The sequence below is a fragment of the Lacerta agilis genome, chromosome 9 (assembly GCF_009819535.1).
Source record: "Lacerta agilis isolate rLacAgi1 chromosome 9, rLacAgi1.pri, whole genome shotgun sequence".
NCBI classification, from domain to species: Eukaryota; Metazoa; Chordata; class Lepidosauria; order Squamata; family Lacertidae; genus Lacerta; species Lacerta agilis.
In genome coordinates this window covers 47,501,514-47,517,695 of record NC_046320.1, presented here as the reverse complement: position 1 = coordinate 47,517,695, position 16,182 = coordinate 47,501,514, and the positions used below count along the sequence as shown (strand labels likewise).

The following is a 16,182-nucleotide window of genomic DNA, read 5'->3' as shown; positions in this document are numbered from 1 at the left end:
CGCCTTCCCCGCGCTCCCCATCGCAGTCCCCACGCCTGGATCCTCCCGTTCGCCCTCCCCACCTTCCCCAATCGCAGTCCCGACCCGGCTTCCTCCTGCTCGCCTTCCCCACGCTCCCCATCGCAGTCCCCACGCCTGGATCCTCCCGTTCGCCCTCCCCACCTCCCCAATCGCACACCTGACAGCCGGCTTCCTCCTGCTCGCCTTCCCCACGCTCCCCATCGCAGTCCCCACGCCTGGATCCTCCCGTTCGCCCTCCCCGCGCTCCCCGATCGCACACCTGACAGCCGGCTTCCTCCTGCTCACCTTCCCCACGCTCCCCATCGCAGTCCCCACGCCTGGATCCTCCCGTTCGCCCTCCTCGCGCTCCCCGATCGCACACCTGACAGCCGGCTTCCTCCTGCTCGCCTTCCCCACGCTCCCCATCGCAGTCCCCACGCCTGGATCCTCCCGTTCGCCCCCCCGCGCTCCCCGATCACACACCTGACAGCCGGCTTCCTCCTGCTCGCCTTCCCCACCGCACTCCCCACGCCTGGATCCTCCCGTTCGCCCTCCGCGCGCTCCCCAATCGCACACCTGACAGCCGGTTTCCTCCTGCTCGCCTTCCCCACGCTCCCCATCGCAGTCCCCACGCCTGGATCCTCCCGTTCACCCTCCCCACCTTCCCCAATCGCACACCTGACAGCCGGCTTCCTCCTGCTCGCCTTCCCCACGCTCCCCATCGCAATCCCCACGCCTGGATCCTCCCCTTCGCCCTCCCCGCGCTCCCCAATCGCAGTCCCGACACCCGGCTTCCTCCTGCTCGCCTTCCCCACGCTCCCCATCGCAGTCCCCACGCCTGGATCCTCCCCTTCGCCCTCCCCGCGCTCCCCCATCGCAGTCCCGACACCCGGCTTCCTCCTGCTCGCCTTCCCCAGGCTCCCCATCGCAGTCCCCACGCCTGGATCCTCCCGTTTGCCCTCCCCGCCTTCCCCAATCGCACACCCGACACCCGGCTTCCTCCTGCTCGCCCTCCCCACGCTCCCCATCGCAGTCCCCACACCCGGCTTCCTACCGCCACCGCCGCTCACTACAGTACTGTAAGTAACCGCTCTCCCCGCTCGCTTTCCCGACACCCGGCCCCGACTGGTTTTTTCCCATAGGAACGCATTAATTAAGTTTCAGTGCATTCCTATGGGAAACTGTGCTTCGCAAGACGAAATTTCCGCAAGACGAAAAGACTTGCGGAACGAATTAATTTCGTCTTGCGGGGTACCACTGTATTTCATTCCATGTATCATTGTCAGTAACTGCTGAAAATTTTTCAACTTAACTGGAAAATACTGCACTAATTCATCCAAGCAACCTTGTATTTTGTCTGCGTATATAGGTATTTACAAGCTGACTTGGAGGCTTTTGATATGCGTGAACTCAAGTTCAAGTTTGATGTGATTCTTTTGGAGCCGCCATTGGAAGAATACTATAGGGAGACTGGCATTACAGCTAATGAGAAGTGCTGGAATTGGGATGAAGTGAGTTTGCTTTTTGAAAAACCTTTACAGGATGAATGCTTGTTATATTTTTAGCTATCCATGAGCCTGTTGTGTGTATTGCTCTATTTGCTTAAAATGTTATTTGTTTTGTCTTTTTTAGATTATGAAGCTAGATATAGAGGAGCTAGCTTCCCCGCGTTCTTTTGTCTTCCTTTGGTGTGGTTCCGGGGAGGGCCTTGATCTTGGCAGAATGGTAAGATCCTGCTCCAGTACACTGGGCCACATACTTTCTCAGACCTTATAGTATCACTTGGTTCATGTTTCTTGTCACTTTAATTGCAGAATAATTCTCTTGCTATTTCCCTAGATAATGGGGTAAGGCAGATATGAAATCAATCAAATGTTAATCCTTATTTTCCAGATGGGCACCTGTGAAAAATACCATGCCCTGTTTTAAGAGATCATATTTCTCTTTGTAGCTTTGGTATCTCTTAAGTTCTTCAGCACTAGGGTGCCTTCTTCTGGCAGTTTGCTGTGCTTTCGATTGAAAGAGCCATGAGGGAACTGGTATCCTAAATATTCTTCTCATTAAACCAATAATACAATCAGTTTAGCAGATCAGCACCAGACATAAAAATACAGATCACTGAACTTTACACTCCTACCCCAAAAGCCAAGGCAAAAGAATGCATTTCGCTCTGACCCTGGAATGTCATTTACTGTAGGAGAGAGGCATATCTCCAGTGGAAATAAGCTGCACAGGCAGGGTGCCACCACAGAGAATGCTGTATTTTGTGTCATTGCACAACAAACTTCACTATGAGAAGGGACTTTCCTGAAGAGGTCAACACCTAGGCCAGCAGATGTAGAGAGATGCGCTTCTCCAAGTTTGGGTCCTAAGTTATTTAAGGCTTTGCACATTAAAATAATACATTGAATAGGGTTTTTTATAGCAAATTGATGGTTGGTAAGCCATCAGGTTGGTACACCTGAAGAATCAGTATTGCATAATGGCTCTCGAAGTGTCAGTATTGTATAATGACTCTTGCAGGGACATTCTGCATCAGCTGCAGCTTTTGAATCATCCTTGAGGGTAGAGTGCATTACAGTAGACTAACCGGGCGGGAACTTACCAGGGCACAGAAAACTGTGGCAAGCTGTCTCAGTCAAGGAAAGGCCACAGGTGGCAAATCATTTATAACTGGAAATGGACACTACTAGCCATTGTAGTCATCTGGACCTCAAGTGACAGAACTGGATCAAGCAGTACCCACCCAGCTACATAACTGCTTCTTCAGCAAATACATCCATAATAGACCTTCCTCCTAATTCCTGGATGTGTGAACCACCCACCAACAGCTTCAGTTTATTGGCCCTTAACACCCAGCCCATTACTGTGTCTTATCAGTGGTTCAGCACCTGCACAGCCTTTCCTGGTTCAGATAGTATAGAGAGAGAAGAGTTGGATGTCATCAGCATACTGATGATATTAAAAGTACCCCTTCTCACAATGAGACATTTATCACTCGCTGGTTCCACTCAGTCAGCCCTCTTTAGCGAGCTGTTGTCAGCCAAGAATGGCAAGGGTCAAGAGATGTGGTTGGCCACACCCCTTAAAGTGCCTTGTTCTCATCCCTGGGCCACAACATCTGGTCAGATACTCTTTCAAACCACTATTAGAGGTTCTTATTATTATTATTATTACACATAAAATTAAAAACAAAACATACAAATCTTTAAACATATCAAAATTCAATCAAAACATAGCTTACCTATAAATCCAAACATACAAACCACTCTTGATCTATATCCATAATCCCACTATTTCTACATTTTATCTCGACTCTCTTACATTTCTCTTGTAAGTCTATCCCCACTTATTTCCTCCATTCTTAACCGTTGACTTCCACTTGTCGTCCTCTCAGGTTATTAAACCTTCTAACTTTTTTACTCTAATAATTACTTCCAACTATTATTACTACTATCTAATTGTTTCTCAATACGGAATATTTAGACATGGATCCACGACTTCTGTTTGGGGCATTGTTTCTTCAAATAGTCTCAGAATTTCCGCTATTAGGGGTTCTATCCCAGCCATGGCATCCACTGCCAAGCAAATGCAAGTATTGACAGCTTCATAGTTGTCATGGCAGCCATTGAAGTCCTGAGCTGGCCTAGATTGGTGTACATGTTGAAATTCCCCAGTACAGTGGTACTTCGGGTTAAGAACTTAATTCATTCCAGAGGTCCCTTCTTAACCTGTGGCGTGCTTTCGTTAATGGGGCCTCTTGTTGCCGCTGTGCCGCTGGCGCTCAATTTCCGTTCTTACCCTGGGGCAAAGTTCTTAACCTGGAGCAACTACTTCCTGGTTAGCGGAGTCTGTAACCCGAAGCATCTGTAACCTGAAGCGTCTGTAACCCGAGGTACTACTGTACAATTGACTGGAGGCTTTCTAGCACCACATCTGAGACCTTGTCTGGCCATGTTCCCATGCCATATTTCCCTCTGTCAATATAGGTATCTGCCTACAATCATGAACAGGCTTTCAAGGGTGTGTGGCCTTTTAAGCACAGTGGGACTTGCTTCCAAGCAACCATGCATAGGATTGCACTCTATGTATGCTTAGTGTCATGCCGATGCATCTCCACCGTGGTAGCAAATGTTTAATCACACACTCCTTCACATGAATTGATGTGCTGCATAAATAAATATTAGTAGAGTTACTAGAATAACCACGGTGGAAATTTCAAGGTGGCTTTTGCTTTAACATTTGGAATTTGATCTGTTTCTGAAAAATGTACAGGAGAAGAAGAAGCTTTTAGGCATGCCAGAAGTAAAATATTTTATTCTACTTCTGTGTATTGTACAAAGTGATTGTCTAATTTTATTCCCCTTTTGTTGGAATGTTTCAGTGTTTGCGTAAATGGGGCTATAGAAGATGTGAAGACATCTGTTGGATTAAAACCAACAAAAACAATCCTGGGAAGACCAAGACTCTGGACCCTAAGGCTGTCTTTCAAAGAACAAAGGTACGCCTTTGTCTGAATTTCTTCATCTCCTCTTAATTTAGTAGTTCCACAAAAACCACCAAATGTTCTTTTGCTGTTGGTAGCTGTTGTAATTTTAGGAAAGGAGTTGCAGAGCAGTTTACTTCTTTTGCTTTCAAATGTAAGTTTATCTGATAATGATTTTAGAAAATCGGTGACTAATTTTTAAATTTGTGGACTCTTAGATTCATCTGAGTAAATATTGAAATCCTCCCTTGCCTTCATCTAACAGCTTCATGAAGTTCTTTTTGGGAAACTTTTGAATGCTCTTATTCAGTCATTCTTATTGAAATGCAGATCAGATTGGATAAGGCGTCTTAGAAATACTTTACCCTTCTGTCACCCTTCAGGAGATGATGGAAGAGGGGGTAGAATGCCTTGTATGGTTTTCTTTGTGCTAGTCTGTTGCTATAGATGGGAATGCAGTGTGATTGACTTTCATTTTGTCAACTATTAAGACTCCTACATTGAAATGTAAATAAATACATTGGTAGCAAGGGGTTCTCTTCTGGTTTTCTCAAGAGCAGTTTGGGATTGCTATTACTACCCTGCAATGCTAAATGCATTGTAGAACTGGAGCCACACCAGTTCCTTAAGACAACTGTGCTGCTAACTAGAGCAGATTTCTGGGATATTACTTTGTGTTTGATAGGATGTCATTGAGAAGTGACAGAGCGGAAAAAATAAGTTAGTGTAGTGTTAAATTGTTTAAGACTTTCCATCCTTGGAAAAATGTCAGTAGGATTACCTGGAGAAGTTTAAGATGTGCTTAGCAAAAGCCTGATAGCTGCTTTCCCTAGATAAAAGCAATGTTGGGTGGCAGCAATTGGAGAGTGGTTCAATATCCTCTCCTCTCAAATTGCCCTTTCTTGAGGTTGTTGCTTTTCTTGAACCAAGCAGTATCAGGAATTGGTTGCATACGTATGTAGTTTACTCTATGACATTTGTTTCTATTCATTTCCCTAATGATAGCAGCATCAAGGAAACTGTCACTAAACACATTTTAAGGTCTGTGTCTAACTCAGTATTTGCAGAGCATTATTGATACACACGGTACTTTATGTAAATTGAGATGGGCTCACTACTGTGGTGAGTTTGCTGTCTGCAAAGATGATACAGCAGCTTGGAGAAGGACTGAAGGAAGATAAGTGATTGAATGCATTCATTTGCATATATGTGCAATCTATTAAGGGCTTGAAACTATTTGTAGTACTTTCTCAAACAACTGTCTATTAGATTTCTTTCTGATGAATGACTAAGGTTATTTACAGCAGCAGTGAAGAGATTTGTTTAATTTATAACACAGGTTTCTTAAAAAAAAAAGAGCCTACCAGCATTTCCTCACTTGTCTAGTTCTGAAATGGTGGGTGAGAGGAGAACGGAGCCTAACTTTTCATGTTATACATTACATGCTGTGGCGAGGGAGGCGAGGAGGACCACAGACATGTTGGTCCTTAAGAAAAACTACAAGGTTCAAAGTCAGGAATATGTTTCTAGAGGCTAAACAAAATGCACAAAACTTTGAACAAGCTTTTAAGTTATCCAAAACGCTTAATCAGGCTAGATGTTATGCCAAGCTGGAGAGTAGGGTGGGGTGACTTGCTAATGGACATTTACTTATACCCTGCTTTTATACCATGTTGATGGATTCTTTCTCCCCGATTGGTGACTTTAGTGTCCTTGGGTGCCTTGAGTATTGCTTTGTTGCTTTCATTACTGAGGTAGAAGCACTAGTACTGGTTTAGAGAAGTTTTACACTGAAGTTTTGAGAATTGCAGTCCATGTCCAAGTGGTCATTTTTCTTTCTCTGCTTCTTAAAAATGTGAACCCCTACAGCTTGTGCCAGAGATCTGGAAATGATTATTCATTCAAGTCTGCAATTTTGTGAAAACCATCTGGCGACTTCAGTAAATCAGCATTTTATGATCTGGGATAAATTGCCCATTTGGGTAGTGGTCTTCAAAACCAGATTAAACTGCAGAACCTGCAACTAATCGTACATCAGTTATGTAGACTATCGCTGTGTGAACAGCCACGTGCATTCATCTTTAACATTAGAATAGAGTAGGCATTGAGTGTCATCGTCCATTTAATTGACTCAGGGCAGTTCTTGGGGTTATCTAAATCAATTAGAACTGATTCCATAGCATACTGCAATGAACTTCTATTGAGCATTTGAATTTGTGGAAAGAAGCTGCATAAAACTGACGGTTTAGTTTTTGGGTGTTTTTTTTTTTGAAATTATTTATTTTCATCCATAATTGCAAATATCACTGCATAAAAATTATAAGTAACTGTGTAGACCACAGAATTGATGGGCACCTTGTTGATTAAATCCACAGCCTTAACACTAAGAGGACCGGGGTTAATCAAAGAGGAGCAAATCTGAGCACCCATATAGTTCACCTTATTAGGCAGTCAGCCGAAATTTCAGCTTGTTTCAGAGGGATGTTATACTTAACTGTGGACATATGGGAAAATCTCCCAACCCTTCTGCAAACTCCAGAGAATATCTCTCTTGGGACAGGGCTAACCTGGATCCCCTGCTACTTTATCCTAGTTGACATCCCTGTCCTGTACCTTTCCAGTGCCAGTACTTCCTTATTTTAGATATTTTTTTCTGTGCTCTTCAGCCAACAGTACTGATATAAAACTAACACAACCAATCTATATGATCAAGAAAAACACAGCTGTTAAATCGCAGTTGAGAGCAGCATTAAATTCAGCATAAGGCAAATATGTGCTGAGCATACAGGTCACCTGCAGCTCTTCTTTGCACCACCAGTCAGTGCCCAGAACACAAGCCATCTCTGCTCTTTGTATAGTGCCTGTCTACTTCATTTGGTATGGACTGGAAGAGACAGGTCAGTTCAGGTGGAGGGCAAAGCCATACTCTGATCACTGACTAGTGATAAGAGGTGCTGGGAAAGGTGGCAGCTTTGGTAACCACTTCAGGGGGGTTTATAAAATACACTTCTTCAGTTGCTCAATCTTTTATCTTCCATAATGTGGGGCAGATTCAACCTTGCTATTCATAACATATTTCTGTTGTGCACTTTGCACACTTTTATAACAATCACTTCCACTTTAGAAACACTTTCTGAGGACTTGGTCACACTCCTTAGAATAATGATTTTCATTCTTTTGATGCTCAATTTTTTAAAGATATCTGCGGCTAAGAAAGTAGAGTTTCTCTCTTCGTTGTTTTGGCCTCTGACTAGTTAGCTGGATCTTCAAAAGAAGTGGCATGCTGTGTTCTGTCTCTCACAATCAGTTGTATATATGTGACATGCGGATTTGCAGGGTTGGCATTTTCTTGTGTGCGTCTGATATACTTCCAAAAACTTTCTCTTTGGTTTTGTTCTACCTAGGAACACTGCCTTATGGGCATTAAAGGAACAGTCCGTCGTAGTACGGATGGGGACTTTATCCATGCTAATGTCGACATAGATTTAATTATTACAGAAGAGCCTGAAATTGGCAATATAGAGAAACCAGTGGAAATATTTCACTCATTGAACATTTTTGCCTTGGAAGACGACGGCTTCACCTCTTTGGCCGGGATAGCACAATCCGACCAGGTTAGTGTTGGTCTGATTCTGATACTTAATCATTATTTCAAGTTTTTCCAGAAGAGGTGGACCTTTTATAAAGATTAATAGTGTGTATGAGTGGGAGAAAGAAACTCTTTAGGGAGTAGTTACATTAATCTGTGGCAGCCAAATACAAATCTACTTAGACTCCTAGACTAACTGATTCATTAGGGCATGAGCTTTCATAGGCAAGAGACTATTTTTTTCAATAAAGTGGACTGAGAACATGATGGGAACATAAATATTTCAGAGTTAAGGCACTTGGGGGTGGGGAATGACAATGAGAATGCAATAACCTAAATTCTGCTATCTACAGTGCAAGATGTGAATTGAAGAATTATTTGTGCTGGGATCCTCAATGCACAATGCTAAGTAATTCCTGTTATTAATGAAGGAAAGATAATTGTTATGCAGATTCTTATTCTAACTCCTTTTTTTTTTTAACAGTTTCTTTATTGTTTTGCATCTTAAAAACAAATAACAACAACAAAACTAAACACATAATGAACAAAAAATATATACACTTTTGTCATATTATATGGTTGCTGACTAGCTTAAACTCTGCCGAGTTTCTTGACTTCCCTCCACCTCTACATTAGTTTCCAGATACCTCATTCGTTCGCTTTTCTTTAATGTTATCTGATTATATCATTCAAAATATTTCTTCTAAATTTCCTTTTTCCCTTCTGCTGTTTTGCAAGAGTTTTCGTCACACCTGTAAGTGAATTACACATTTCTATTGTCTTTTAAATATTCTAGGAATTTACACCAATCCACATCTATCTGCTGATCTCTCTGATTTCTTATTCTATTTGTTAATTTAGGCCATTTCTAAATATTCCAATAGCTTCCTTCTCCACTCTTCTACCTTTGGTAAATTTGATGTTTTCCAATTCTGGGCTAGCAGGATTCTGCTGCGGTGGTTGCGTATAGGAAAAATCTTTGATCTCTCTTTTTGATTTCATTTCCCACCATCCCCAGCAAGAAAGCTTCCGGTTTTTTTTGGAAATGTGTATTGGAATATTTTTTTTAGCTCATTATATATGGTCTCCCAAATGTTTTAAACTTTCCACATGCCCACCACATATGGTAGAATTCTCCATCTTTTTTTTCACACTTCCAACACCTCTTATTATTTTTCCTGTACATTTTGCTAGTTTCACTGGAGTTAAATACCATCGATACATCATTTCATGATGTTTTCTTTTAATAACGTACAAGCAGTGAATTTTAAATGGTGGTTCCATAATTTCTCCCACGCTTCCATCTGGATGTTATGTCCTACATCTATGGCCCATTTAATCATAACTTCTTTTATTTCCTCGTCCTTTGTGTACCACTCCACCAAATATTATACATTTTAGATAACAGTTTCTCCGCCCCTCCCTCCAGTATTTCCACCTGAATTTAGATTTCTTTTTGTCAAAATTTCCCTTTCTTTTCTCTTCATTAATAAATTATTTACTTGAAAGTATTGAAATCCAACCTGTAAATTTATCTGCCACTTGCTGAAAAGGTCTAATTTTCCATCCTTTCTTCTCCGTGTCTACTAGCAGTTCTTCATATGTTATCCAGTTGTCTTCGGTGTTGATTTTTTTAAACGTCAAAATTTCCGTTGGGGATAACCATCTGGAGTTTTCCTTTCTAATAAGCTTTTATACCTCTCCCACACCTCAGATAGTGGCTTTCTAAACACATGAGTTAAAAATTCTTTGTGAACTTTACTTTATTTTGCCACAAATATGAGTGCCACCCGTATCTGTTGTTAAATCCCTCCAAATCCAAAAGTTTCTTTATTTTTAGTAACATCCACTCCCTAATCCAAATCAAGCATGACGCCTCATAATATATTTTCAAATCAGGCAGTCCAAAACCGCCTCTCTCCTTTTTGTCCACCAATAGTTTATGTTTTATCCTGGGCGGTTTTCCCTGCCAGACAAATTTTGATAATGTTTTTTGCCATTCCCTGATTTGGCTTGTCCCTTTAACCACGGGTAGCATTTGGAAGAGAAATAATATTCTTGGTAGAATATTCATTTTTATACTTGCTATCCTTCCCCAAAAGGACAACTTTAATCTGCTCCATGTTTCTAAATCTTTTTTGATTTCTCCTCCATATCGGGACATAATTGTCTCCAAACAGATTTATGTTTTTTGGAGTGAGCCAAATTCCCAAGTACTTAATCTGCTTAGTTGCCATAATGCCATATACTTCTTGCAACTCTTCGGTCTCCTCCTTGCTCAAGTTCTTTGTTAGCATTTTGGTTTTCCCTTTATTTATCTTAAGACCAGCCAATCTCCCAAATTCTTCTATCACCTTCAACAATTTCTCCATACTCCTTTGTGGTTCCTCCAATGTAATCACAAGGTCATCGGCAAACGCCTTTAGTTTAAATTCTCTCTTCCCGATTTTATTCCTTTGATATCTTTTCTCCTCTTATTTTATTTGCCAGGATCTCTAAAACCAAAATAAATATAAGTGGGGATATGGGACAACCTTGTCTTGTCCCCTTTGTTATCTTGACATCCTCTGTTAATGCCTATTAATAATTAATTTTGCGGATTGGTCCGAATAGATGGCTTTAATTCCATTTATAAATTTTCCCCAAATTCCATCTTTCCTAATATCTTTAACATAAATTGCCAAGATACGTTGTCGAACGCCTTTTCTGCATCAATAAAAATCAGGGTCGCCTTTTTATCTATTTTTAGGTCCAAATATTCAATCATATCCACTATTATTCTTATATTATTTTCATTTGGCGGCCGGGGTAAAAAGCCAGTTTGGGTCGTTGTGTATCAGCTTATTTAATGTTTTCTTTAATCTTTGAGCTAAAATATCCGTAAATAATTTATAATCAAGATTTAACAACGAAATTGGCCGGTAATTTTTAACATTTGTCAAATCGTATCTTGTTTTGGGATCACCGTAATAAATGCCTCCTTCCATGAATCTGGGATTCGTTCCATTCATTAGAGTCTTATTCATTACTTCCAGCATAGCAGGTATCAAGTGTGGTGCTAAATCTTTGTAATATTTTGCCGTTAGGGCCATCGGGGCCCGGAGCTTTTCCAATCTTTAGTTTTTAATTGCTTCCTTCAATTCTTCCTCCGTTATTTCTGCATCTAATTGCTCTTGGTCTTCTTTTGATATTTTCTTTGGTTTATTATCTTCTAAGTATAATCCATTTCCTCTTCTCCTCGATTCCCCTTTTGTAAAGTTCACCGTAAAATTCTTGAAATGCTTGTTTAATTTCTTTTTGGGTTTTCGGGTCAATTTATCTTTCCATTTGATTTGTTTATATATTCTGATTTAATCTCCTTTTTAACTGCCACGCTAATAATTTCCCAGTCTTATTAGCGTACTCAAAATTCTTTTGCTTCAACCATTTTAATTTCCACTCTAATTCTTGATTTATTAACGCATCAAATTGAATTTGTAACATTTTTATATCTTGCTTTAATTCTTGATCTTTCGGTTTCTTTACCAGTTGTTTTCCTTGTCCTCCAGCTCTTTTATAATTTCCTTCTTTTCTTTTCTCTCTCCTTCTTTCTAATGATATTTTTGCGATGTCAAAAAGCCCCTCATTACCGCCTTACTGGCGTCCCACACCACATTTGATCCGTTCCTTTATTAGCATTTAATTCAAAATATTCTGCTATTGCTCTTTTTGCTCTATCCACCACCTTTTGGTCATAGAACAGACTCTCGTCCATTTTCCATCTTCTCCTGACACCTTCTCCTTTCATCTCCATATATATGGCATTATGGTCAGACATGGTTCTTGGTTGGATTTCAACCTTATTTACTCTTAGCATTACAGCATTTGATACCCAGATGTAATCAATTCTACTTGAACTCTGGTTAGGCTCCGAATAGTATGTATATTGTTTTATATTTGGGTGTTTCTCCCTCCATGCATCTCTCAAACTTAGGTTTTCTACTAATGTAGAAAATGACTTTGGTAATTTGCCTTCATTGGAACCTAGTCTCCTTATTGTTCTATCCAGTATTGGGGCCACTACACCATTTAGGTCTCCCAAGAGAATAATTCTTTGGTCCAAATATTCCGTCAGGCTATCCTCTAATTTTTTATAAAATTTTGATTTTTTATTGTTTGGTGCGTATATTCCCACCAGCAGGATTTTTCCGCCTTGCCAGATAATTTGTACCATCACCACTCTTCCCTCTTCGTCCTTAAAGATCAGCTTAGGTTCCAATTTTTGTTTTACATAAAATACCACCCCACGTTTTTTCTTTTGATCTGCCGTTACAAAGTCCAAGCCTAACCTCTTATTTATCAAAACTCTCTTATGTTTTTTTGAAATATGGGTTTCTTGCAAACATACAATGTCCAAATTTTTCTTAATCAAAACGTGTTCTACTTTATTTCTTTTGTATTTATTGTTTAAACCGTTTACATTCCATGACTCAATTCTTAGAGTCATGTCCTTGAGAAAATTTCTCGTTAAAACTACTTAAGTATTTACACTGTCTTCCTTTGCTTGTTCCTCGCTTTCTTCTTCTTCCTTCTCCTCCTGGTCACTTTCCTCTTCTTCTTCTCCCTCTTCCTGTTCTTGTTCCTCTTCCTCTTTTTCTTCTCCTCCCACTGCTCCTTCTTCCGGTATCTCCAATTCCTCCTTGCTTTTCTTCTTTTCCTTCTTTTCTCCCTCTAATCCTAACTCTTTCGGGTATCTTCTCGTAAATTTCTTCAGCTCCTGCTCATTTCTTATGTTGAACCTTTTATTTTTGAAATAAAAAGTTAATCCTTCCGGGAATTCCCACCTGAAGCTTATTCCTTTTTGTTTAAGATTCCTGCTAATAGGCGGTATGGATCTCTTTTTTGTAAAAATCTCGTTGGGATTTCTTTATAGATAAAGATTTCCCTTCCGCCAATTATTAATTTCTGGGTGTGACTTAATCTCAAAATTTCATTTCTTATATCCAATGAATTAAACATCACCAGGCAATCTCCTGGTAGTTTCTTTGCTCTGGCCTTAGCCGATTTCACTCCTATTCTAAAAGCATTTAGAATAGAGTATTCCAAATTTTCTTGTTTTACATCCAGCCATCTTGCTAATTCTGTCACCAGCCTTTGCCTGATGTTCTCATTTGCTTCCACAGGGATTCCCCGGAATTTAAGATTCAATTGTTTTTGTCTGAGTTCGAGCAAAGCTAACTTATCCAACATTTCCTCCTGTACCTTATTCACATCCACCACTTCCTCTTTTACCTTCTCTGTCTCTTTCTTTGATTGATTTACCTCTTTTTGTATTCTCTTAACTGTGCTTTCTATTGTTTTGGACTTCGTTGATAGCTCTTTCACTTGTTCTGTTAACTCTCCTACCACCTTATCGAATTTCTGATCCATTGACTCTTTTAAATCTTCCAACCTTTTTTCAATGTTCAATTCACTTTGCCTTATTTCCTTTTTAATTTCTGTTAATAGCCCCTCCCACTCTTTTCCTTCCTCCTGTTTCGAAGTCCTTCCTTTTTGAACATTTTTTTTCAAAGCTTAAGCTCAGAGTGAAAACAATATTCAGCAAAACGGAAATGGTCCACTGTTTTCATGTATAGCTGGGTTGATCTTAGAAGAGTTAAGATGTGGTGTATTCTGTTTTGGTGCAGAGGGCAGTGACTAGATGGTATTCTGGTTCATTCCAGCTGTTTGGTTGATTGAGTTTGAAAAAAACATGTTCTCTCACAAGAGGAACTTATTAGCCCTTATACTCCTACCCTGATCATAAATAAACATTTGCATCAGAATAAATGCATCTCTTTTGATATCGGCAGACTGTCATGGTTTGCCATGTTGTGCTGATGCATAGGTTAGGGCTCCCCATTTCCATCCTTTGTTGAGATATTCTCCAGTTAAATAAGTGAGGATAAAAAGGGGGGGGGGAGGGCAATAGCCACAGCTACTGATGTAGCCTTGAACTGAGCCAAAATTGAATTCCTTTTACAAAAAGATCATGCAATTTTTATGTGCAAAATTTCTCCACTTAAGTGCTGGAGCAGGTGGAGGATCTCCCCAATGCTAGCTGAGCATCACAATGGTGAATAAAGTTTTCTGAAGAGAGGCATACAAATAAAGATTTGTGCATAGTATATCTTGTTTGGTTACCGCATTGTAGAGAGTCTCGTTCTGGCACTAGAATGTTGGATTTATAGGCTCTCCTCTCTCGAGTCAGGGATCATGCATTTTCTAAGAATGATAAATGCATACTCCTTGAGAGCTCACTTTCTAAGAACTGACGAAAGGATTCTAAAAACAAAGGAAAGAAAGTGTAAGAATACTGGCCAATTAGTTTCTAAGGTTGTTAAGAAAGAAGCAATAATCAATCCCAAAAGTTTCTTCTGCAAATGTGGTGGTGTATTTGCCTGCCTCTCTTCTCTTTCCACCGAGCAGGTAATCTGACCTTCGTCTATGAACCTCCCTAGCAGCACTTCAGCAATGGGAGTTCAGATTCTGCTTTTAGCATCTGATTGCCAAGCCTAATAGGGTGGTGGTGTTTTGGTTTTGGTTTTGGGTTGTTGTGTGTAACAATTGTTTGCTTTCACTCCTACAATATCTATAACTTTATGTACTGTTACAGGTGGGTAGCCGTGTTGGTCTGCCATAGTCGAAACAAAATAGGAAATTCTTTCCAGTAGCACCTTAGAGACCAACTGAGTTTGTTCTTGGTATGAGCTTTCGTGTGCATGCACACTTCTTCAGATACTGTTTATGTACTGTTACAGTAATCCAGTCTGGTGGTAACCAAGGCACTGAACTCTGTGCGCATCTCACTGCTTGCTACTTTTCTTTCTCCTCTTAGGCTGGCTAACCGTGGGACCCACACTCACAAACAGCAAACTTCAATGCAGAAACATATACATCCTATTTCACAGCTCCAAATTCCAACCTAACTGGCTGTACAGAAGAGATTGAGAGACTCAGACCTAAATCGCCGCCGCCCAAAGACCGAGGTGGTGGCGCACCGAGGGTGGAGGAAGAGGCGGGACTTCAGCTGGCCGAGGAGAAAGGGGCAGAGAGAGAAACAGAACAAATTTTCGGGGGGAAAGGGGAGGGTTCCGGGGAGGACGGGGTGGTACCCACCGGGGCGGCTTTCCGCCTCGTTGAACGTATCAAAGTCTCAATCTTGCCCTGCCTTAGTACAACTGCTTTTCCTTTGTTTAAAGTCTTCATTCTGCTGAGCTTGTACTTATTAGCGACTGAGTCCAGAATTTTAGTACCGACTGTATTCTTTCTTTTTTATATACATGCTGCTTGAGCCAGCCCATTTACAGCACATCAGCTTCCTAGATGAGCAACATCCAGTGCTTGTGACAGATCTCATTCTCAAAAGTTGAAATCATAGCAGAAACATTTCCCAGTGGTTTCAGTTGTGGTTTCAAGAGCTTTCATCAACTCTCATCTTCCCGATTTGCAAATCATTTTATTTACTGTTAATCTTGACTCATAACCCAAACAAAAACCTTGCTTGACCTCTCTAAACACTATTTATTCTCAGGCTAATGAAATGCAACTCTAGTTCCCATTGCAATACTAGAAAATTGGTGCTGATGTAAACAGAAACTATTATCATATTTGGCATTTTATTTAACAACTTGTGTCAAATATGTTAATTTTTTTTAAAGAGGTGATTGACCTTGAGACTAATGATTCATAGAAAGCGCAGAGAACCTATTATCAGTTTTCTGTTGATACCTCATACCTGTATGTCAACACATAGTCCATATATGTGTGTAATCAGGGAATGATGCAGAGAGTGGTGGTGATGGCTGCCTTTTTTAAAAAAGAAAAAAGTTTAAATCTTGATAATACCTATAATGATTTACCATATTCATTAGCTGAAAAATTAAAGTTTAGTTTTACTTGCAGAAGGCTCAAAACACTTATGGTTCAACTAAACTGAAGCAATTTAGTGGAAGAAATTCAGGTATGCTGAATTTCCTGTTGAAGCTGTTGGGATTTCAGAAGGTGCCAGGCTGGATTGTGCTGTAAGTATGTATAATACCAAAATGATAGGAAATTACTTCTAGAATAATGCTTGTAAATATGAACT

General features: G+C 40.5%; 1 protein-coding gene across 1 annotated transcript in view; it reads left to right on the top strand.

The window, feature by feature from the left end:
- METTL14 (methyltransferase like 14) overlaps window positions 1-15,471 on the top strand; it is a 27,085-nt gene extending 11,614 nt beyond the window's left edge. The window contains 5 exon segments of the mRNA XM_033160192.1: window positions 7,891-8,029; window positions 8,032-8,100; window positions 14,932-14,966; window positions 14,968-15,094; window positions 15,097-15,471. Of these exon segments, the coding sequence (XP_033016083.1) occupies window positions 7,891-8,029; window positions 8,032-8,100; window positions 14,932-14,966; window positions 14,968-15,094; window positions 15,097-15,236 (510 nt within the window). The 3' untranslated portion in view covers window positions 15,237-15,471.
- Window positions 15,472-16,182: the final 711 nt, after the last annotated feature.